The 26200-nt window shown below is 35.2% G+C and overlaps 1 protein-coding gene across 2 annotated transcripts; it reads left to right on the top strand.

The window, feature by feature from the left end:
* Window positions 1–702: 702 nt before the first annotated feature.
* LOC148939759 (uncharacterized) lies at window positions 703–25968 on the top strand. Of its 2 annotated transcripts, XR_016143437.1 has the most exons (4): window positions 703–796; window positions 15581–16994; window positions 20196–20374; window positions 25875–25968. XR_016143437.1 is itself a non-coding variant. In XM_089105753.1 (3 exons), the coding sequence occupies exons 1-2, from the start codon at window positions 788–790 to the stop codon at window positions 16988–16990; spliced, it is 1419 nt and encodes a 472-aa protein (XP_088961879.1). In that variant the 5' UTR covers window positions 703–787; the 3' UTR covers window positions 16991–16994; window positions 25875–25968. The 2 variants fall into 2 exon arrangements, 1 of the variants encoding a protein (XP_088961879.1); XM_089105753.1 differs by lacking the exon at window positions 20196–20374.
* The last annotated feature ends 232 nt before the right edge of the window (window positions 25969–26200 follow it).

Below are 26200 nucleotides of genomic sequence, written 5' to 3'. Positions count from 1 at the left end.
GTATTTCGCTGCAATTTGTTCAAGGCCTAACCATATGTTGACAGTACTAAATGGTAACCATTGAAAAAATTAAAAACAACCTCAATTGATAGAAATTATTTTTATTTTGTTGTTTTAAATTAGAATTTCTTTGAATTTAATTCACTGCAAGAACCTATCAAAACAAAACAAATCCTTAACAAATCAAAACAAATCCTTAAAAAAAGCTTGCAGCAGGGTGGCTACATACACGTAACTGATAAAAAAAATTAAAAAATCAATAACCACAAACCAAAAAACAGGTACAAAATCACGAAAAGAATATAAACCCATTCATAATCAAAATAGTAATAACACAAAATCACTGAGCGCTTACCTAATTCTCTAACTTACTTTTAAACAGCCCTATAGGTTCTTAACCACCCGAAGGCCTACAGACTAAAGTTCCACACACCAGGCCACAATTATGTCCACTATGGCAGAGGTGGTCTATTCAGTTTTCTCGTTTCCGAAGTTTACTCTTTTTTCGAAAATCAATTTTTTTTCCACTCCTGCTGAACTATTTACTAGGTCAACTAATAAGTTTTCTTTAGGTTAATGAATTAAATGACGAATAATAGCCTTGAAAAATTATTTTGACCCCTGTGTCTAGGTTATGGAATTTGATTGTTATTTTTGATATAAGGAAATACCGCAAGGTATACAAGTTTCAACGGTACTAGTGTAATAAACAAGTTTGGCGTAAATATATGACTTTGAATTAGACATTCTTCTGGGCAGTGAAGGATAGGTTCCAATAGGAAAAGCGATGAAATCGGTAGGTCGATTATCTTTCATTTTATATTTTTTTGTATATTTGAAATGAATTCTTTATTTTGTTTTATAAAGCATTCCTAACTTCTTATGCTAAAAAGAATATTAAATGTAGACTATCTGAAAAGCAATATTTGTCTCATGACCTTTAAGGTACTAAAAACATCAAATTGAAAAGAGTTTTTGTCCCCTGGCCAATTCTTACGTGGGAATTGTGACTTTTTAATATTTTTATTTAGGTTCTCTCAAAATAAAGAGGCTTTAAAGGGGTCGTCCTCGTTTTGTCAGTGATACCAGGTTGAACCGTGAAAATAAACACACATAAATAATTGGATAACTTTAACAAATTCTTTTCATCTGCAAAAGTTAAAACATTTACAACCTGTTGCCTCCCGAAGACGACAACACCTTAAAAAGAAATCTGCACTTTCTTAAAGTGTCATTTGTCATGCGCTTTTGTTTATTTTCTGGCGTTTTGTCAACATAGCTTTTCTTTAATTATGCAACCGCTACTGCCAAAAACTGCACAACTTCATAGAAAAGTTCTTTTTCCCTAAGAATCAAAACCCCAATATGGTTCTGCAAGTTTCTCTCTTAACCCATTGAAAAAGGCAGATTCCCCTTCTAATGTCCTTGGTGCTTTATGTCGTGGTGACTAATTTGTGCCGAATTCCGGACTTTAAGCTTTTATAGAAACGTATTAGTTGTTAGAATTTTGAGATACATTCTAGATCAGTGCGGCTATGATAATTAAAAGTGCGACATATACCATTTTTGTAACTTCTCAGGAGAGCCAAAAACGCAAAAAAGTTTACAGCTGTGGCCGCTCTGAAGGATGAGGCTACTGGGGATAAAGGGAACATGTTCTAAACAAACTTTTTATGTTCTTTTTAGTGGTATAAATTAAACTCAAGCATTCCGAGCAAATTCAAAATTATTCTATCTTATGGCGTATATCTCCTTGACAAAAAAGGAGACAAATGCCAAGTCCCATTATGTAGCGTTATATAGATAAAAAAAAAGAGACATAAGACCACTTACAGGCTTATATTTCTTTTTATTTTCGTAACGGTACCAGGGTTGCCACCCTGGCCTGGAAGTATTTACTAAATCTGAAAGGAAAAGTTTACTAAATCGCATCTGTTTTTACTAAATGCTGAAAAATTTTTTTGCGCGTTCGGCTACCACCGCACGCGCACCATCAAGCATCTTTTTTTGCTATAGGAGGAAAATTTTATAGGATTTTCATAATTTTTTTTCCTTTTTTTCTCTTTTCCTCGTTTCTTTCGTTTCCGTGGTATGAATGAAAGTTCCGGAAACCTATAGTAGCCAAAATATATAACGTAATCGAAATCAGATTTTGTAATGAATGGACCCTCATTTTCCCCCTGAATTCATGGAAAATAACAATAGGTTTATTTATTATAGACTTTTTACTAGATTTCGGGAAATTTACTAGATCCTCTAAATTTACTAGATTTTTTTTTTACTAGATCTAGTAAAATCCTACTGACGGTGGCAACCCTGAACGGTACATGATAGGACAATTCTAACTTCACCATTCAGTTTCTCGTGCTTAGTTTACCCATGACACATACATAACTAATTTTTGACCAAAATGGCATATATCACACTTTTTATTATCACAACCGAGTGGTTCCCAACCGATTTCGGGCCATGTCCCACCCAGGCATTTCTAAAATCCTGATGCCCCCCTCGTGAAATTTGGATTTTATTATTCAAAATTTACATGGATTTACCTGAAGGAGGCTTAAAAGGCCGTTAACTTGGCATTTTTTAGGGTCGTCCTCTAGGCATATTTTATGCTGATGAAAAATATTGCGTGCATAAAACACCTTTTATGTAACACATGACGTTATTGCAATACTATCAGGTATCTTTTTTGCTCCTTAAATGCATACAAATGAGACGTCATTCATATGATTTTTTTTTCAAAATTAAGGCTCTAAAGTATAGTCAGCAAAAGGGTGCATGCCCTGCAAATGACCCACCAATATATTTTTATGCCCCACCGTTGGGGACTATTGGAAATCACGGGAATAGGTGATGGGGGATTTTGCTACCGTGGAAAGAAGTCAAGTTAGGTGGCTCTAAATAATGACCAAGGAACACCTTTTGTAGTATTTACCTCAAACCCCCTCGCTTTAACAATACACTTGCCTTTGATGAAATTTGACAAACTCTGTGCTAAAAAACTGGAACTTTCATAAAAAGATTTACAGCAAAAATGAAGTCCAAATGAAGTATTTTGAGCCTAATAACTATAATAAGTTACGATTTTGAAGAATTTTAAACAACTTTTAAGAATAGGTCAGAAATTTTAAAAAAATCCAATATGGCTCCGATTCCTATTCAAATCATCGGAACTGTATTTTCAAAACAGAGTCAACGAAAAGTACACTCAAGCCAGAATTAAGGGCAATTTTTCTAAGCCTTGGTAAAGGGGGGGAGGGGACTGATGATATTTCCCTGCTTGTGTAGGATTATGCAAAACTATCTCTTTACTGAGAACACAAACCAATATAGAACTTTTTGAACAGCAAAAACCTTTAGTGCTTTAGGACATTTTTTATATTATAAAGACAACACATTAAATATTTATGAAACTATTAATTTAATTTGGAAAAAGCCTTGGTGTGGCTTAAAATCATTCTGAGATTATATAAATTCCTAGAGCATAGAGCCCTTCCAAACCAAGCCTTTCCAGACCAATTCCTAGAGCCTTTCCGAACCTAGAGCCTAAGAAAAAGAAACTTAGCCTACAATCCAAAATTAGGGTAAAACATTTTTGTAAAAAATTAGATGGATTATAGACTTTTTATCTATCGAGGCTTCTAAGCCTTAGAAATAAGGAAAGAGTAGAAATTTAACTTGACATCAACTTCATGCTGCGCATTTTATGCCTTGGATGGCAATGTCAAACCGGTATAATTCTAATATTTTCCAAGATAGAAAAAAAAAAAAAAAAAAAAAAAAAAAATTATCTATAACTTAAAGAAACATTTAAACTGTACTCTAAAAGTTATCAGAAATAAGGTTGGTGAAGAATTGTGGAAAGCAATCAATCAATTTATTTAAAGGAAACAGAGAAAAAATTGCAAAATTTTAGACCCCCAGAAAGGCTCTTTAGTCTGTGAGAGTGGGAGACTAAACTTAACAATGAATAATAGCACGAAAAAGTAAGTCTGTTATACTCTGTATGCTGGATGATGGTTTTGTGGCTCTTATAAATATATCTTTGTTTTTCATATGTGAGTTTCGTATTTTCAGTACAGCGTTAGTTTTGCGTGATTTTACAAAAATTGGAAACTATCATTTATTTGTTTAGTTTTATAGATTTATGCTGCATAGGGTACAAAACAAATATTTTGTTCATTTTACGTTTTGATTTTGATCTCTACTTCCATCAGAAAACTTTTTTAATTAGCTATTGCTTGTCTTTAGCTATATGAAAAAAAGTAGCCTACTGGATACATGTGACATTTTTTTTTTTGTAACTTCAATGCTTAATGGCTTAGTCGGAAGGGTGTCCCAAGCCTCATACTGATACTAAAAAAAAAAAAAAAAAAAAAAAAAAAAAAAAAAAAAAAAAAATCAAATTCTATCCTTGTTTCGTCAATATTTCACTGGGCATAGTTTTACTCACTATAAGCAACAAGATGTAATGTTAATGAAAAGCCTTTAAAATTGAATCCCAACCCCTTTCTAGTGCCTTTTTTCACAGCGTTAAGCTTTACTGTAATGAGTGGGATTGATGGGGCGTTAGCCCTTCTTCTATTTACGATAGACCTAGGTGATATATTAGAAACGAACAAAAATTAAATAAGAAAATAAATTTTTCAAGGAAAGTAAAGAGCGACACTAAAAGTTGAAATGAAATGAAATTATTTTGCATTTTAGGGGGTTGCTTCCTTTTTATCCCTTCACTTTACGCTGAAGTTAAACTTTTCTTTCCAGTATTTCAATAACGAATGCCCAAACACAAGGGAAATTAGAATAGAATAATAAAATATTTTCGAAACGCGTCTATGGCCACTGATCGGCATTTGCTTTGACCAAGAGATCTTGTTGCTCAAATGTCTTGAAATGCAGTCATTAAATACACTTGCAGTCATGGGGGGGGGGCACCCCCCTGCTGTCTGAATAATACTGCCTTATTTTTATATTTTTGTTCTGAGATTCTATTATATAGCATTAAAAGTGCCCATTAGACGAGGTTTGCCCCCCCTCCCGGAATTCAGCTTACGGGCGCCCATGCTTGTAGTTACCCAGTAACACTATGTGCTGACCTCAAAAGTGCTTTGAGTGAAGTACTAATAAAATTTTGTTTTGAAAGAGACTGAAATTGAAGAGGAGGTATCCCCCTTTTACACAGAATAATTTCTGTTTGCTTAAAGTTTTAACGTCGTTTGAAAACGTCATTAAAAACAGTTTTTATAATGTTATTTCTGCTCGTTCTTAGCATAGAGCCCACGGCTAGGAGAACTGTTGTTCCCCCAAATACCCTTATTAATGCAAATTCTAAGTTTTGCATAACAATTATCTAGCAAAAAGGAATACAGGAGTAGGATGCCTCGTCTGGATTCCAGACCTTTATGCTCCTTCCTGTGATATTTGCCCACTTTATGTTCCTTGGCAGCCTTCCAAGGCAGATTACCAGACTGGTTATTTGGCAGTGTATAATGTGGTCAAACAGGTTTTTTTCTGTTATTAATAAGAATTTCATAAGAAAGAACGTACGAAGAAGTTGATACTAAGAGGGGTGTAGATGACAAGAAAAGAATTGTAATAACAGATAGCTTTACTTCTTCGATGTGTTCCGTATAATACATAAGTGGTGAGGTGATGGCAGAAGGATCTATTAGAGTACTTATAGTGCTGTACGGTGGGCCGAGCTGCTAGCGAAAACACCGTCTGGATAAGTTGAAATAAAAAATTTAACAAGAAATGGCTGAAAAGTGTTTTGGGGGGAGATGGGTTGATTGTGTACTGTATAATACACAAGGGATGTTTGGACAGTGTTGCCAATTTAAAATATACTTCGATTTTTTTTAAAGGGTTAAAGTGATTAGCAATTACGAGCGGGGATTCCCCGCTGTTTTTTTTTAAATCGAAAACTAGAGATTGTCAAATTGCGTATTAAGGAATGCTTTTGCAGGGAAAGCTGTCAATCACCCGTGTGTTATCCACAGTTTCATTTTTGAAGTCTGTGCTATCAAGAGCGGTTTCTGATTTGTTTTGGAGAATTGCCTTTAGCCAACAATAGTTTAGAAATAAAAAAAATTAACAATAAATGGTTGAAAAGTGTTTTGGGGGACAGGGGATGATTGTGTACTGTAGAATACACAAGTGATGTTTGGACTGTGTTGTCAATTTAAAATAGTTAAAAAATAAAAAAATTTAACAAGAAATGCCTGAAAAGTGTTCTGGGGGGAGATGGGTTGATTGTGTACCGTATAATACAAATGTGATGCTTGCACAGTGTTTTCAATTTAAAATATACTTCGATGTGTTGTCAATTTAAAATAGTTAAGAAATAAAAAAAATTTAACAAGAAATGGCTGAAAATTGTATTGGGGGAGATGGGTTGATTGTGTACTGTATAATACACAAGTGAGGTTTGGACAGTGTTATCAATTTAAAAAATACTTCGATGTGTTGTCAATTTAAAATAGTTAAGAAATAAAAAAATTTAACAAGAAATGCCTGAAAAGTGTTTTGGGGGGAGATGGGTTGATTGTGTACTGTATAATACACAAGTGATGTTTGGACAGTGTTGTCAGTTTAAAATATACTTCGATGTGTTGTTAATTTAAAATAGTTTAGAAATAAAAAAATTTAACAAGAAATGGCTGAAAAGTATTTTGAAGGGAGATGAGTTGATTGTGTACTGTATAATACACAAGTGATGTTTGGACAGTGTTGTCAATTTAAAATAGTTTAACGTTATACTATACGAAGAAGTTGATACTAAAGGGGTGTAGATGACAAGAAAAGAATTGTAATAACGGATAGCTTTACTTCTTCAATGTGTTCCATATAATACATAAGTGGTGGAGTGATGGGAGCGGGGTGTCTTAGAGTACTTATAGTGTGATAGTGGAGGGGGGAGTTGCGAGTACCAAGTCACATGATAGTTACGCTATTATATAAAATAATTTCAAAGTACCAAGTCACATGATAGTTACGCTATTATAGAAAATAATTTCAAAGTACCATGTCACATGATAGTTACGCTATTGCATAAAATAATTTCAAAGTACCATGTCACATGATAGTTACGCTATTGTATAAAATAATTTCAAAATACCAAGTAACTTGCTATTTACTCTTTTGTAGAAAATAATATAAAAGTAAAAAGTCACAGGATATTTACTCTATTGTAGAAAATAATTTCAATTTACAAAGTCATATAATAGTTACGCTTTTGTATAAAATAAAATCAAAGTACAAAGTCACATGATAGTTACGCTATTGTATAAAATAATTTCAAAGAACCAAGTCACATGATAGTTACGCTATTTTAGAAAATAATTTCAAAGTACCAAGTCACATGAAAGTTACGCTATTATATAAAATAATTTCAAAGTACTAAGTCACATGATAGTTACGCTATTGTATAAAATAATTTCAAAGTACCAAGTCACTTGATAGTTATGCTAATGTAGAAAATTATTTCAAAGTACCATGTCACATGATAGTTACGCTATTGTATAAAATAATTTCAAAGTACCAAGTCACATGATAGTTACGCTATTATATAAAATAATTTCAAAGTACCAAGTCACATGATAGTTACGCTATTGTAGAAAATAATTTCAAAGTAGCAAGTCACATGATAGTTACGCTATTGTAGAAAATAATTTCAAAGTACCAAGTCACATGATAATTACGCTATTGTATATAATAATTTCAAATTATACCGTCACTTGATATTTACGCCGTTACAGAAAATAATATCTAAAAATAATGTCCTTTTAAAATTACGCTTTAGTATAACATAGAAACGTAGTATCAAGTCTATTTATAGTTACTATTTTGTATAGAGTTATATCAGAGTAACAAGACATTGTAAATTTAAGCTACAGTTGAAAATATTATAAAAGTGCAATTACAGATTAAAGTTACGCTATTATAGAAAATAATTTCAAAGTACCATGTCACTTGATATTTAAGCTAATTTTAGAAAATTATTTCAAAGTACTAAGTCACATGATAATTACGCTATTGTAGAAAATAATTTCAAAGAACCAAGTCACTTGATAGTTACGCTATTGTATAAAATAATTTCAAAGTACCAACTCACATGATAGTTTCGCTATTATATAAAATAATTTAAAAGTACCAGGTCACATGAAAGTTAAGCTATTGTATAAAATAATATCAAAGAAACAAGTCACAGGATATTTACGCTAATTATATAAAATAATATCAAAGTAAAAAGTCACATGATAGTTACTATATTTTAGAAAATAATTTACAAGTACCAAGTCACATGAATGTTATTTTATTATAGAAAATAATTTCAAATTACCAATTCACATGATAGTTACGCTATTGTAGAAAATAATTTCAAAATACCAAGTCACATGATAGTTACGCTTTTATAGAAAATAATTACAAAGTACCAAATCACATGATAGTTACGCTATTGTAGAAATTAATTTCAAGGTACCAAGTCACATGATAGTTACGCTATTGTATAAAATTATATCAAAGTACTAAGTCCCATGATAGTTAATCTGTCGTAGAAAATAATTTCAAAGCACCAAGTCAAATGATAGTTAAGATTTTGTAGAAAATAAAATCAAACTAACTGGTCCACTTTTATATACGATCTTGTATAAAGGGATATAAATGTAAAAATTCAATTGAAATTTACGCTATTATAGAAAATAATTTCAAATACAAAGAGACGACACACGCACAGAGACGACACACATACACACACAGAGCCAACTCACGCCCAGAGAGGACAAACACACAGAGACGACAGACACAAAGAGACGACTCACACACAGAGAGGACAAACACACAGAAACAACACACACAGAGAGACGACACACACACACAAACACAAAGCCAACTCACGCACAGAGAGGACAAACACACAGAGACGACAGACACAAAGAGACGACTCACACGCTGAGAGGACAAACACACAGAAACGACACACACAGAGAGACGACACACACACACATAGAGACAACACAGACACAGAGACGACACACACACAGAGACGAAACACACACACACAGAGAAGACACATACACAGAGGCGACACACACATAGAGACGACAAACATACACAGAAGACACAAAAACAGAGACGACACACTCACATAGAGACAACACACACACACACACACAAAGACAACAAACGCAGAGACAACACACGCACAGAGACGACACACGCAAAGAGACGACACACACCCACACAAAGACAACAAGCACAGAGACAACACGCACACAGAGACAACACACACACACAGACGACACACACATAGCGACGAAACACGCACAGAGACGACACATACACACACACACACAGACGACAACACACAGAGAGAATACACACTCACACAGAAACAGCACACACACATAGAGATACGACACGCACATAGCGACGACACACGCATAGAGACTACACACACACACAGAGACGACACACACACAGAGAGACGACACACGCACAGAGACGACACACACACACACACACACAGAGACGAGACACACACACAGAGATGATACACACATACAGAGACGAAACATCCCATAGAGACGACACACGCACAGAGACGATACACACACAGAGACAACACACACACAGAGAGACGAGACACACACAAATAGAGACGACACACACAAAGAGACGACACACACACACACAGATATGAGACACACAGAGAGACGACACACGTATAGCGACAACACACACACACAGAGACAACACCCACACAAAGACGACACACACACAGAGAGACGACACACACACAGAGACGACACACTCAAAGTGACGACTTACACATAGAGACGACACACACACAGAGAGACGACAAACACACAGAGACGACACACAGAGAGAGATGACACACACACACACACACATAGAGACGACAAACACACAGAGACGACACACACATAGAGACGACACACACACACAGATACGAAACACACAAAGAGACAACACACAAAGTTGTCGTCTCTGTGTGTGTGTGTGTGTATGTGTCGTCTCTGTGCGTGTTTCGTCGCTATGTGTGTGTCGTCTCTGTGTCTGGGTGTGTGTATTGTCTCTGTGTGCGTGTTGTCTCTGTGCTTGTTGTCTTTGTGTGTGTGTGTCGTCTCTATGCGTGTGTCGTCTCTGTGCGTGCGTTGTTTCTGCGTGTGTTGTCTCTATGTGAGTGTGTCATCTCTGTTTTTGTTTCTTCTCTGTATGTTTGTCGTCTCTATGTGTGTGTCGCCTCTGTATATATGTCGTCTCTGTGTGTGTGTGTTTCGTCTCTGTGTGTGTGTCGTCTCTGTGTCTGTGTTGTCTCTATGTGTGTGTGTGTCGTCTCTCTGTGTGTGTCGTTTCTGTGTGTTTGTCCTCTCTTCGTGTGAGTCGTCTCAGTGTGTCTGTCATCTCTGTGTGTGTGTCCTATCTGTGCGTGAGTTGGCTCTGTGTGTGTGTGTGTCGTCTCTCTGTGTGTGTCGTTTCTGTGTGTTTGTCCTCTCTGCGTGTGAGTTGTCTATTTGTGTATGTCGTCTATGTGTGTTTGTCATCTCAGTGCGTGAGTTGGCTCTGTGTGTGTGTGTGTCATCTCTGTGCGTGTGTCGTCTCTTTGTGTTTGAAATTATTTTCTACAATAGCGTAACTATCATGTGACTTGGTACTTTGAAATTATTTCCTATAATAGCGTAACTATCATGTGACTTGGTACTTTGAAATTATTTTATACAATAGCGTAACTATCATGTGACTTGGTACTTTGAAATTATTTTCTAGAAGAGCGTAACTATCATATGACTTGTCACTTTGAAATTATTTTCTAAAAGAGAGTAACTATCATGTGACCTGGTACTTTGAAATTATTTTATATAATAGCGTAACTATCAAGTGACAAGGTTCTTTTAAATTATTTTATATCATAACGTAACTTTCATGTGACTTGGTACTTTGAAATTATTTTCTAAAATAGAGTAACTATCATGTGACTTGGTACTTTGATATTATTTTATACAATTATCTTAACTTTCATGTGACTTGTTACTTTGAAATAATTTTATACAATAGCGTAACTATAATGTGACTTGGTAATTTGAAATTATTTTCTACAATAGCGTAACTATCATGTGACATGGTACTTTGAAATTATGTTCTATAATAGCGTAACTTTCATGTGACTTGGTACTTTGAAATTATTTTATACAATAGCGTAACTATCAAGTGACTTGGTACTTTGAAATTTTTTTCTACAATAGCGTAACTATCATGTAACTTGGTACTTTGAAATTATTTTCTACAATAGCGTAACTATCATGTGACTTGGTACTTTGAAATTATTCTATACAATAGCGTAACTATCATGTGACTTGGTACTTTGAAATTATTTTCTACAATAGCGTAACTTTCATGTGACTTGGTATTTTTAAATTATTTTCTACAATAGCGTAACTATCATGTGACTTGGTACTTTGATATTATTTTCTACAATAGCGTAACTATCATGTGACTTGGTACTTTGAAATTATTTTCTACAATAGCGTAACTATCATGTGACTTGGTACTTTGAAATTATTTTATACAATAGCGTAACTATCATGTGACTTGGTACTTTGAAATCATTTTCTAGAATAGCGTAACTTTCAAGTGACTTGTTACTTTGAAATTATTTTCTACTATAGCGTAACTATAATGTTACTTTTTACTTTTTAATTATTTGTTACAATATCTTATAGCTCCTGTGAATTGGTTCATTTATATTATTTTCTATACTTGTTTTACGATAAAGAGACTAGCCTTTTTGATATAGCTTTATGCCATATCGTAACTACAATTTGACAAGTTACTTGGATATTCTGTTATACCATAGAGTAACTATTACGTGACTTGGTACTTTGAAATTAATTTCTACAATAGTGTAGCTATCATGTGACTTGGTACCTTGAAATTATTTTCAACAATAGCGTAACTATCATGTGACTTGGTACTTTGAAATTATTTTCTACAATAGTGTAACTATCATGTGACTTGGTACTTTGAAATTATTATATACAATAGCGTAACTATCATGTGACTTGGTACTTTGAAATTATTTTCTACAATAGCGTAACTTTCATGTGACTTGGTACTTTTAAATTATTTTCTACAATGTCGTAACTATCATGTGACTTGGTACTTTGAAATTATTTTCTACAATAGCGTAACTATCATGTGACTTGGTACTTTGAAATTATTTTCTACGATAGCGTAACTATAATGTGACTTGCTACTTTGAAATCATTTTATAAAATAGCGTAACTCTCATGTGACTTGGTACTTTGAAATTATTTTATACAATATCGTAACTATCATGTGACTTGGTACTTCGAAATTATTTTCAACAATAGCGTAACTATCATGTGACTTGGTACTTTTAAATTATTTTCTAAAATAGCGTAACTATCATGTCACATGGTACTTTGAAATTATTTTCTACAATAGCGTAACTATCATGTGACTTGGTACTTTGAAATTATTTTATATAATAGCGTAACTATCATGTGACTTGGTATTTTGAAATTATTTTCTATAATAACATAACGTTCATGTGACTTTGTACTTTTAAATTATTTTCTAAAATAGCGTAACTATCATTTGACTTGTTACTTTGAAATTATTTTCTACAAAATATTAAATCACATGTGACTTTGTAATTTGAAAGTAATTTCTATAATAGCGGAAATATCATGTGACTTGGTACTTTAAAATTATTTTATACAATAGCATAGTATTTTAACATTTCTTGTTAAATTTTTTATTTCAACTTATCCAGACGGGGTTTTCGCTAGCAGCTCGGCCCACCGTACAGCACTATAAGTACTCTAAGAGATCCTTCTGCCATCACCTCACCACTTATGTATTATATGGAACACATCGAAGAAGTAAAGCTATCCGTTATTACAATTCTTTTCTTGTCATCTAAACCCCTCTTAGTATCAACTTCTTCGTAAAGTATAACGTTAAACTATTTTAAATTGACAACACTGTCCAAACATCACTTGTGTATTATACAGTACATATCGAAGTATTCACAAATTGACTTTCCCTTTAAGCACTCTCTGAAAGTTCCAACTTAATACACAAATTCCTTTTTGAGATATGCCAATTTGAAAATCTGCATGCACATAGTGTATTTTGATTTAGTTCAAGTTCCACCTCAAATACCTCATTCTGTCAAATTTTCAACTTGATATGCATAGCCTACTGCCAGGAACCAATGGGGGAATCCTCGCTCTACAGACCAAAAAGACTCAAACAGCCCAAAGAGGCACAAACAGACCATAAAGATTCAAACAGCCCATAGAGACATACATATCCCAAAGAAAGATAAACAGTCTAAAAAGACACAAACAGTCCAAAGAGACAAACACAGACCAAAAAGACAGCCCAAAGAGATCCTTCTGCCATCACCCCACCACTTATGTATTATACGGAACACTTCGAAGAAGTAAAGCTATTCGTTATTACAATTCTTTTCTTGTCATCTACACCCCTCTTAGTATCAACTTCTTCATATAGTATAACGTTAAACTATTTTAAATTGACAACCAGTTTTTTAAGAAAAAAATTGTGCACGTGAACTCACGACGTACATTCTTATGAAATTCTTATTAATAACAGAAAAAAACCTGTTTGACCACATTATACACGGCCAAATAACCAGTCTGGTAATCTGCCTTGGAAGGCTACCAAGGGACATAAAGTGTGCAAATAACACAGGAAGGAACATAAAGGTCTGGAATCCAGACGAGGCATCCTACTTACAGGCGGCTGAAAAATTGAAATGTGCTATAACTGAAAATGAATGATTTCAGTCAATAAATGTGGATAAATCTATCTGGCTGGATACCCAGGGGGGAGGCAGAGACAAAAATATAGGTGAATGACATGGCAAATACAAGAAATTACTGGTCGAGTCGTTCATATATCGAAGTTTGGGGAGGGAAAACGGGCTCAAAGTCACTCACCACGCGTAGATCCACGAGCCAATAATAATTTTTTTTCCCTATTCGTTCAGAAGCTAATTTGACTTGATCCAAAAACACAAACAGTTAAATTAAAAATCCTCAATAATGATTAGTTTCTAGTTACATAAGAAAATTTTAAAACGTAGCAACTACTATCTCTTGCATTGTAATGTTTTTTTTCCTCAAAAAAGTTATTGTTAAGTTTTTTAACAATCAAAAACGTGTTCGCGTTTTGTCTCAACAGTTTAAACTTAAGAACCGTGTTATTCTGAGACGTCCGGCTTGTGGGATCTTACAAACCGGACCTAACATGAGGTTCATCGTCCGGTTAGCTAAGAATAATCGTAGCTGTTTTGGCCACGGATATTTCAAATAAATTTGAATTAAATGTGTTTTTTATTAATAGACCTAATCAATAATAAAATATTGATTAGGTGTTTATGGTAACGGGCTGTTAATAAAAGAGAAAAATTAATATTTGGAATACTCAAAGATAAATTAGAAAGTGGTTGTCGTAGCCTGATAGCCAACAGCAAGACAGGAACCAGCAAGAATGACTTCCTTAGAAATGAACTAATACTACTACTGCTACTGCCAATACTACTAACAACTCACTGCAGCACCAAGTGGCCTGAGACTAAAATAGCTACGCGCGCTTCCTCCTCCATCCCAATCTGTTCAAAGCACTGGATTTTTACTAGATTCTGATTCTTGGAAATGAACAGCCTCGTCAAATTGTTATGTTTTTTTTTTTTTAGTTTTTATTCAACCCAAATCCTGAATCCCTATTAAAAATATAAAGAACTTGAAGAGAAAATTAGAAATAGTATACCGATTGAACGTACAATATACCTGTCTGTTCTTGCCCTTTAATAACAGAGATATAGCGAAACTTATAGCTAGAATTAAAGCCAAGCTTTCATTCTATTTGAAAGCTGGCATCCATTGAAAAGTATAAAGAAATCGAAGAGAAAAGTAATAAAAAGTATAAAAAAAATCAGAATTTAATGGGACCGTTGGTTCTAATGCTGGGACGTTTGGTACAATGTCTAAAATCTTCACAGTGCGCAAGCGTACTGGTCAAAAGTAGCAAGACCAGGTTTTTAAACAAATAAGAGGCGTGGGCCATAGTAACGACCCCGAACAAGGCTCTTAGTGTTGACCTACAATCATTAAATTAAATGTTTCACAGTTACTAATACTTCAAACTCGCAGTTCATCCTCAGACTAACTAAATTACTTTCCAGTATAAGTTTTTCAACTTATAACGTATTGAATTATTGTTCCATTGCTAGAAAGATATCTTCAGCAAACAAAATCTTTTCCAATTGATATTTGGCTATAGCCTTTGCTTATCCCCGACTATAAAGCCCAGGTTTGTAACCATAGCCTATTAGTGCTTGTTAGTGTTAAAGAGATATTGTAGAAATAAAAATTATCATATTTAAGCGCTTAAGAGCTCAAAGATGCCTTCATTACTGCCTGAATATAATTTACACTTTCATTTGTTTTGTTTACTTCCATGTTCCCTTACACGCCCTATAAGTTGCTTTTTCTAGGTCCTGTTATTCCTTATATCCTGTGCTGCACTTTCTAAATGTACACCAGCAACACCTTACCTTCCTATTGAAACCTCAAGACATGCAAGGGGAATCAAGGACAGTCTCTTCAAGAAAGATAAAGAAACAAAAAAAGAACTTCAAGCTTTGAGCCATGTACCATGGGGTATGTACCCACTATGGAAAGTGCACAAATACAAAGGAATATCCATAAGACCTGTGCCGATTGGTGAGGTAGGTGTACCTGTACCTGCTCCCATGCCTTCTTACCAGCCCCAGAGCAGTGCTGGATATTCTTCTCCAGTTGCATACGATACACTGCAGTCATACAAAGATCAGTCCCCTGCTACATATCAACAGCCTACAAATTATCAGCCACAATCTGGGTATGGGTTAGCAGGGTATGGAGAAGCACCAACTAAACCAATTCAACAGCCTAGCTACAGAGCACCTACACAGACACCAGTTGCAGTTCCTCAGATGGTAAATATATACCCAAGGCCTCTCCAACCTGTATATCAATCAGTTCCTCAACAACAGCATTTGTATTCTCAGGTGCAGCCTATGGGACAACAAGCAATATATGGTGCTGCAAGTCAAAATCCATCTCAGCAGTCTTATGCCCCAATTCAGCAACGTCCACAGTCATCCACTAGCGATTCAGCATTAAAACAAGCAGCACTATTACAGAGACAGCATGCTGATGTGCTGCAAAGACAGCAAGCTGCAGCTTTACAGCAGCAGGCTGCAATAGCCCAGCAAGGTCAAAACGGGCAACAAGTCTATGGACAAAATACGCGACCAGTTATATCCCAGCAGCAGGTTGCATTGGATCAACAAGAACAAATGATGGCTTTACAGCACGAAGCTGCCCTTGCTCAACAGGAAGCTTTATTGGCTCAGCAACAAGCTACAGTGGCCCAGCAGGATGGGGCAGCACAGCAGGACGCAGCAGGACAGCATGGATATGCTCAAACTGCTAATCAAAGACCTATTGAACAGCCACAGCTTGTTCAACAAGACCAACTAACACCATCTTTATTGGCTCAGCAACAAGCTGCAATGGCTCAGCAGGGCGGTGCCAGACAGCAAGGATATGCTCAAATTGCTAATCCAAGGCCTATTGAACAGCCACATTTTGTTCAGCAAGACCAATTACAAGGTCAACAAGCACCATTTCGAGAACCAGCAACAGTAGCACCACCTTTCTCCGAATTACCCGAAGATTTCCCAAGAGAATTAGACTTCACAGTCCCGTCTGGAGCTATCGCACCCGCTGATCATGGCTCTTTGCCGCTGGAGGGAGAAGAAGAAGAGGAAGATCAGTGGTCACAATTTGAACAGAACATCGAAGAAGATCATACTAATTGGCAAGAAGAACCTAGAAATACGAGGGCTTGGAATAAATGATTAGGTAGGTGCATGTACCATATATAATTGTTAAATTATTTGTAAAGCAAAATACCCGGGAATGATATTGAGTGGTTGATTTCACAGAGTTAAGGGATTAGGCACATTTCTTAGACCACATAAAAATATGTATTACTGTCTTCTTTTTTTCCAGTTTCAACACGCGGTTGCATGTACGCGTTGAAACTTCACTTCAAGAGGTGAATGGATGGTTTAGGTGGAATACCACCCCCCCGCTCCAGGAGTAGTGGTTAAACAAGAATGTAGAGTGCTATACTTCATACACTAGTTTCTTGGAAATTTCTTCCTCAGGCAGGAACCGAGACTAACGAAGCGGGAGGGAACTACTTTAAAAAGCAAGGGTTCGCATTGTCAAAGTGACTAAACATTTTTTGACGGATAATATTAATTTTTTTTACTTTGACAAAAATACTGCAAATAAATCCTAAAACAAATTGAAATTAAAACGAATAATCAAGCCTAACTTTAAACGCACAGAAATTACCACAAACAGGAGTAGGGCTACCACCCCCAAGTCTTCTAAAAGACGGAGCGTCATTTGCGCGGCATTGTGTTAAGAATAATATCAAAGAGATTGAGCGATGCTCTGATCCACAAAAACACAACAAGGTTAGTATCTACTTCCTTCAATTAGGTTTGTCAAGATCTGAAAATACCTTCTCGCAAAAGTCCCGATGACAAAACTTTCGAGAATTAAGAAGTTTTAGAACCCAGTTGAACATCTCGACTTTTCTTCTTTCTTAAATTAGATGTACAATTTCTATTTTGCTTGTATAGGAGATACTTCTAGAATGTCCTTGTTTTTCACCTTTTCGAACCTCGGGGAAGAAGGACGCCAAAGAGCCTCCCCAAACTAGTATTTCCGTTTGACAAATAATACCGTGGAAAAACGTTGAACTTCCAATGGAGCGGCCAAGAGGCCCGAGCGGTTCCTATAAATAGTTACGCAATGTTTTGTGTTAATCATCTTTTCAAATAAATTACAAGTGCTGTCAAACTCAAAACACATAATTTACAGGAACCTTGTGACTATTAAATGATAACTTAAAAATCTAAATAAAATAATCTAAAAATTATATCTGGCTATATTAATAAAACAATTTGTTTTTGTAAAGACAGAATCTTTAGGAAGAAAGATTAGAATGAAGTTGTTTTTGAATAATCGTTTTAAGTCTCTCGGTTACATCTGCAATTGAAAATTATCCTGTTTTGTCATTGAAGCTCAATCTGTGTTTTTAACTATGTAGGATTTAATTTTCAAAAAATAGTTCTTATGCTTTTTATAAGCTGAGGTTTTCATATTACCTCGCTATATCATAAGCATTTCTTCCCGGACCTCGTTTTAACTTAGCCATTATAAAAGATATGGTATTTGTATGGTTAAAATTAAAATAAAAAAATAACTGAAAGTAAGGAGCGACATTAAAACTTAAAACGAATAGAAATTATTCCGTATATGAAGGAGGCTGTCTTCTCCTCAATACCTCGCTCTTTACGCTAAAGTTTTTTGCTATTTTAAAAAATAAAGTTGTATGGCAGATTCAAATTCTAGCATAATGAGTGAGGTATTGAGGCAGGTAGCGCCCCTTTCATATACGGAATAATTTATGTCCGTTTTTAGTTTTAATGTTGTTAGTTACTCTCAGTTAAAAAAACTTGTTTTTTTTATTTAACTTCGGAACGTTTTGAATTAATGCAGCTTCGATTTAGGCTCACCGTGCATGAATAATTAAAACAAAATTTGCATATAATTTTACTTTTTTGGCTAAATGGGTTTCTCGAAATTTTGTTCTGACGTAACTTACGAATTAACTTACGTAACGAACTTCTATATTCGTATGTTTTATTACGTATATTAGAGTGTTTGCCCTCTAGTCAATACCTTGCTCTTTACGCTAAAGTTCGAGTTTTGTTCGAATCACAAACCCCTGTATCACAAAAGCCGGTTAATTAGAATAGATAGCTCTTTTGAAACTACTAAAAAAAAACTTTAGCGAAAAGGGTGATGTATTGACTAGGAGGCGAACCCCTCATATACGTAATAATTTCTGATTGTTTTAAGTTTTAATGTTGCTCCTTACTTTCAGTTGAAAAAACTAGTTTTTTAATTTATTTTTTGATCGTTTTTTAAATAATGCTGGGAAATCCAGCGCCCCCTTCATAAAAAATGTCCCTTCCCCCAAGGAAAAATCCTCCATGGAAGGATCCTCCACCGTACAACCCTTCTCCAACACCCTCCCCCCATCAGAAAAAACCCTCCTGAAACGTCTTTATACTTCCCATTAACCAATACTTTATGTAAACAATGGGCAAAGTTCATAACTTTCAGCCCTTCCCTCGGGAACTGTGGGGGATTAAGTCATCCTCAAAGACATATTTATTAGATTTTCGAATATGCTGAACAAAATAGCTGTCTCAAAATCTTGATTGGGTTACCTTGGGAAAAAAGAGCGTGGGAGGGGGCCAAGTTGCCCTCCAATTTTTTTTGTCACTTAAAAAGGGCACTAAAACTTTTAATTTCCGTTCAAACGAACCCTCTTACGATATTGTAGGACTACTGGATCAATAGAATCACCCTGGGAAATAAAACAACAAACAAACAAACAAACAAATAAACACGCATCCGTGATCTTTCTTCTGACAAAATACAAGATTCCACATGTTTGCAGATAGGAGCTTGAAACTTCCGTAGTAGGGTTTTCAGATACGCTGAATCCGATGGTGTGATTTTCATTAAAGTTTTATGACTTTTTCGGGGTGTTTCCCCTTTTTTTCGGGAATAAGGCAAATTTTCTTAGGCGCGTAATTTTTGATGAGCGAGACTAAACTTAATGAAACTTATGTATTTGAAATCATCATAAAAATTTGATTCTTCTGATATGTTTATTGGCATTAAAATTCTGATTTTTGAGATTCAGGTGCTATTGAGCCGGGTCGCTCCTTACTTACAGTTCGTTACCACGAACTTTTTGATTATAGAGCATTTTTAGGGAATAGTATGGCACATTCATTGCATCTTTAATTAATTATGAACAAATCTTATCTTATTTTCCCTTTCATTTGTGTTGCACCCATAACACCTTAAAATAGTTCTAACATTAACAATAAGTTAAAAGGAAAGGCAACTCGCCGTGAGTCTGGGCAGCTCACAGTAAAAGAAATTTCAACTTAAAAGGATTTTCAGTTGTGAGGTGAGGCGAAAAAACTCCTGGTTCTGAGGGAAGAATTACATGTGAGTCAACACAGGAGGCAGAACAGTCACCAAAGACGTTGGTTCAGTATTATTGTTAAGGGAGTGAGGGAATTATAATCCAAAATATTGGAAGAGTGACCTATGAATCGACATTAAACATAAAATAAAATGTAAGTTTCACTTTCAATACTTTCACTTTCAGTTTTACAGCTAGTATTGCTAGTATCTTTTCACTTTCGAATTGTTTAGTTCATAGTTTTACTTTTTTTTCAAGCTTTTAAAAAATAGAAATATGAAAAAACATAAGCTATTTCAGATGTCATTTCGGGATAAGTAATACAAGACGAGGGAATCTTTCTTTCTACAAAAATCATTATTTTAAAATGTATTTTGTAACTATATATTTTATTATACAAATTTATAAGCAAAGCCACTTGGGAATGCCAAGGTTCATTAGAACTAAAAAAATTTTAAACCTGAAAGTTTCAATTTAATACCCTTAGCCGTTCGGCAGATATTGAAGTTGCGCCCTTTTGACAACCTAGATTTACATACTGCCTTTTGATTGAGCTCAACATCCCCCTCAGCACTCACTGAAAGTTTAAACTTATTACCCATAGAAGTTCCCGCTATATTACAGATAAGCCATTTTGAAAGCCTGTATGCTAATAGTGCCTTTTGTATTAGTTGTGCGTCCCAACAAAAACTCGAGGGACAAGCGAAACATTCCATGAAGGTTTCAAATTAATTCCTTAGCCATTCCTGAGACATTGCGGATACGCCATATTGACACGATGGATACACATACTATCTTTGATTTAAATGAACGTCCCCCTAAACATTCCCTAAAAGCTTCAACTTAATACCCATAGCCACTCCTGATATACTGCAATTACGCCCTTTTAACAACCTGGATACAAATAATGTCTTATGATTTACTTTTAAATCTCCCTCAACATTTCCTGGAAGTTTCAAATTATTACCCTTATCTGTTTTTTAGATACACCTTTTTGAATGCCTGGATACACACATTATTTTTCAACTTAGTTTATTATCCCCCTGAACGTTCCCTACGATTCAACTTATCACCCTTAGAAGTTCTTGATATACTGCAAACACACCATTTTGAGAACGTTGATGCATGTAGTATCTTTCAATTTAGATAATTATCATCTCAGCACTCCCTGAAAGTTCCAATTTAATACCCTTACCTGTTCCTGAGATATTGCAGATACGCCGAATTGCCAATCTGGATGAGAACAGTATCGTTTGATGTGGTTTAGCACCCTCCATGCCATTCCTTGAAATTTTCGACTTGATACCCTTAACCGTTCATGAGATATTGCACAAGGCTATTATAAAACATATAATATTTTAACCATCCCCCCTTCCATTATAAAACATATGTTTAAACAATTGCCAACTTCCATAATTTACGATTCTGGTCTTAGGCCCTATGGGCTCATGACATCTTTGGAGGTATATAATTGGCAGCAGAATAGCGCTGCCTAAGTAAAGAACGATGTTGGCACAATGTATTATTTATTATTTTTTGGGGGGTTTCCATACCAGGGCACTTCGTATAAAAGAGTTGTCGTAGAAACTTTGAAATGGGCTCATTCGATTGGAAATTGGAGTGGCTTGTGCTCTTTTTAATGGTTGAAAGTGATTCGAAGGCAACTAACACCCCTTCCACGCCCCCCATTTCCAAAAACACATCCAATCAAAATTTCAGATAGCCATTTTGTTCAGCGTAGTTGATTTCCAGATAGAAATTACGTTATTGAGGAGGACACTTCCCCACAGTCCTTACGGCAAGGGTTGTAAGTTATGCCCTGGGGCCATATAAGTTTTTTTTTTTTTTTTATATAAAGCGTTGTCGGTGAAACTTCAAAAAGGGCTCATTTAATTGGAAATTGAAATGGCTAGTACCCTTTTTAATAGTCGAAAGTGATTAAAAGGTAACTAACACCCCTTCCACGCCCACCATTTATCTAAACATATCCAAATAAAATTTCGAGATGGCCATTTTTTTCAAGTAGTTGAAAGGTCCGGAAATTTTATTTAAGAAGATGACATTCCCCCCACAGCTCTCAGGGTGAGGGTTCTAAGTTATGTTCTGGGGCCATATAAGGTTTTTTATTGAAAGCCTTGTCGTAAAAACTTGAAAAGGGCTAATTCGATTGGTAATTCAAAGGGCTAATGCCCTTTTTAATAGTCGAAAGTAATTTGAGGGCAACTAACCCTCCTCTCGCGCCCACCTTTTCCCCAAACACATTCACTCATAATTTTAAGATAACCATTTTGTTCAACGCAGTTAAAAGTTTTAGAAATCAGTTCTTTGAGGATGATAACCCCCTCAGAGCCCTCGGGGCAAGGGTAGTAAATTATGCCCTGGGAGCGTATAAGGTTTTTATAGATAGTGATGTTGTAGAAACTTCAAAAGGGGCTCATTCGATTGCAAATTAGAAGGGCTTGTGCCCTTTTTAATTGGAGGATAACTAACGTTATCGACGTAGTTAAAAAGTCTGGAAATTATGTTTTTGATGATGACACTCCCCCACAGCCCTCTGGGCACCCTTATGCCTCCCCAAGGGCAGAACATAATTTGCTGAAAAATATAAATGAATGCGCATTGTCAGTTTAATATACATATACTGATATTTAGTAATCAAAATGTTAATATTATTTGATTTATTAAAGTTATAAAAGTAAAAACATTTATCTTTGTTAGCTAAATGCTACTTATGTTCTGCCCCGTGAAAGTCACAGGGATTATCGGCGCTACTCATGTTAAATTACGCTCATTTGGGGCTATGCTCTAATGATTTTTGTAGTTTTCGATTGTTTTGGGTTTCATTTATTTATCGATGCTGATTTGTGGTAGTTTCACGCTTGGTAGATTATTTTATTTTTGTTCATTTTTGTTTAATGGACTTTTTTACTTTTCTTTGAAAAACTTATTTTGTGGAAGCGGTTTTTGTGGAAGAATTAATAAAATAAAAAATCATTTTTTTAATTGAAAGTAAGGAGCAACAAGTTAAGATGAACAGAAAGTGTTACTTATAACAGGGGTTGCCTCTTTTCAATACCTCGCTCTTTACGCTAAAGTTTTTTTTTAACATTTAAAAAAGCTTATTATTCAAATTAAACAGCCCGTGTGTTTCAGGAGTCGTTCTTAAAAAATTGGAAAAAAAAGTCAGAATTTAGCGTAAAGAACGAGATATTGAGAAGAGGACTTCTCCCTCATATAAGTAATAATTTCTGTTCGTTTTAAGTTTTGATGTTGCTCCTTACTTTTGGTTGAAAAAATGTGATTATTTAAAAAAAAAAATCTGATCGTCTTTAAATAATGTTGGGAAATTTGGCTCCCCTCCATGGAAAATTCCTTTTCCCCGCGGACAACCCCTCCACGGAAATTTATTCCCGCATAAGATACCCTCCCCCGCCAGGAAAATTTCTCCCAGACATTTCCATTCTAGTTGAGAATTCCCCCCAAAAAAATTCTTGCGGAAGGTCCAGGTGAAAATTCTGATCTTAGCGCACTTTCATTGAAAAGGAGTTTCATTTGAAAAAATTATCTGAAAATTATGCCGGAAATCACCTCCGTGGAAAAGCTTTCCCGCAAAAAACCTGCCCCCTAGTCGAAAGAAAATTTCTTTCGGAGAATTTATCCCGTGAAAAACCACCCTTCTACGGAAAGATACTCTAGACAACTCTAACCTGGTAAAAATTTCCCTCCCAGAAAATCCCCCTTAACATCTATAATTGTAAAACTGAATTGGCAAAGAGAAAGAAAGTCTAATAAAAAGAAATTCGTATAGGAATTCTGGCAAATTCCTCTAGTGCAAAATTTTCAATGGAAAGTTCAACCCCAGAAACTACCATCCCCATGAAAAATCTCCCAAGCAGAAAATTCATCAGAAAATGTATACATACTTCCCAATAACAAACACTATACATAAACAATGGGCAAATTTTATAAATTAAAGACCTTTCCCCTGGGGCTGTAGGGGGGGGTAATGTTATCTCCAAAGGCACAGTTATCGGGCATTTCAACCATGCTGAACAAAATTTTGATCGGACGACTTTGAGGAAAAAGGGTGAGAGGGGGGCTAGTTGCTCTCCATTCTTTTTGTTACTTAAAAAGAGCGATTTAATACCCTGAGCTGTTCTCTCCAGAAAGAAAGGTCCGGAACTTTTAATTCCCATTCAAATGATCCCTTTCTTGATATTCCACGACTATTGGTTCGATGCTATCACCCCTGGGAAAAAACAAACAAACAAATAAACTCGCACCCGTGATCTTCTTTTGGCAAGAGACAAAATTGCATATTTTTGCAGATGGGAGCTTGAAACTTCTACAGTAGAGCTCTCGGACACACTGAATCTGATGATATGAATTTTATTAAGATGCCTTAACTTTTAGGGTTGTTTCCCCCCTTTTTCGGAAATCAAGCAAATTTTCTCAGGCGCAAAGCTTTTGTTGGATAACACTAAACTTAATGAATGTTATATATTTGGAATCTATATAATAAACCGATCGTTTTGATGTATATTTTTGATATCAAGCTTTTGTCTTTTAGAGTTTAGGCAACTATTGAGCCATGTCGCTCCTTACTTACATTTCGTTACCACGAACTGTTTGCTTAATTTTACTTTTCCAGCATTTTGAACAGAATGGCTATCTCAAAATTTTGCTCAGGTGTCTTTGGAGGTTGCGAGGGGCCAGGTAGTGAAAAACACAAGAAAGAGGGTTCGATTATCCTCCTATCATTTTTGACCCTTAACAAAATTTTCAATTTCTAATCAAACAAGCCATCTCAAAAGTTTCTGCGACAACTCTGTCCATCTGAAGGAGCTCTGGAAAAAAACAACAACAAATAAATGGCACTCCGAAGACTTATTAGATCTTTACTACACGCAACGCAAGAGTAACGCACCTGACAACGAGATATTCTTTTTATATTTATGGTCCAGCATAAAACTGTTCATTCTCTGCTTTTTGTACGTATTTATTGCTTGGGGAAATTTTAATTTTTCAGTCCAATAAGAAGTAAGGTTTAATCTACCCTCCATAAGTACGGGAAGCTTAGAAGTTCTTACCAAAATCTTTTTTCTTTTGTTTTTCGCCCCATAAGTAGGACCCTAGCAATTGTCAAGAAAATTAGCTCCTTTCCTAAGGTCTCGTGAGGTTATAAAAAAAAAGCAACCACATTGGAGATACTCGTAGTCTCCTACTACTATGCATTCTTTGTATATTTGTGGCTGAGCCTCAAAGTGTTTATTCTCTAATCTCTGCTTTTTTTTACCTATTTAGTGCCCGGAAAAATTTCAATTTTTTAGTCAAACAAGAAATCAGGGTCTAATTTCCCTTGCATAAGCAGGGGAAAGCTAAAAGTTCTCAGCAAAATCTTTTGCCAAAAGTATAGAAAAATGAAAAACAACACATTGGTTAGCTGTTAATTTTTTTTCTCGCCACAGAAGTAGGACCTTAGCAATTGCCCCCCCCCTCAAAAAAAATATTTCCTTCTTTGAGGCCTCAGGAAAAACGCAGTCACACTGAAGATAATCTGCTACTACTATACTAGGCACTAAAATAGATCGTTAACGAAGATCTATATCTTTATCTTGACTGGATTTATCTATGTATTTTTTTTGTTATTTCAGGTTAGAGGAGGACGAAGAAACATCGCTGGACAGCTTATCTTTTTCTATTATATAATTAATTAATTTTATACGGAATAAATTATTTTTATTATTATATTTAAACATTGAATTCACAGTTTGTATTTTTGGTATCACGAACGAATGTCCAAGGGGTACAACTACAGAGAAAGAGAAAAGGGAGATACAAGTAGACCGACTTAGAAAGACAGGGATCAGCCCATCCCCCTCATTACAAGACCAAAATATTCAAAATACGATTCTTTAATTACTCATAAAAATAAAATAATTGTCTGACTAGACTGCGGAGAAATTTTCACAAGCACCCT

Source organism: Artemia sp. Qi Xiang Cuo, chromosome 20 (genome assembly GCF_049724085.1).
Source record: "Artemia sp. Qi Xiang Cuo chromosome 20, ASM4972408v1, whole genome shotgun sequence".
In the NCBI taxonomy this organism is placed as follows: Eukaryota; Metazoa; Arthropoda; class Branchiopoda; order Anostraca; family Artemiidae; genus Artemia; species Artemia sp. Qi Xiang Cuo.
This window is presented reverse-complemented; position numbering and strand designations above follow the sequence as displayed.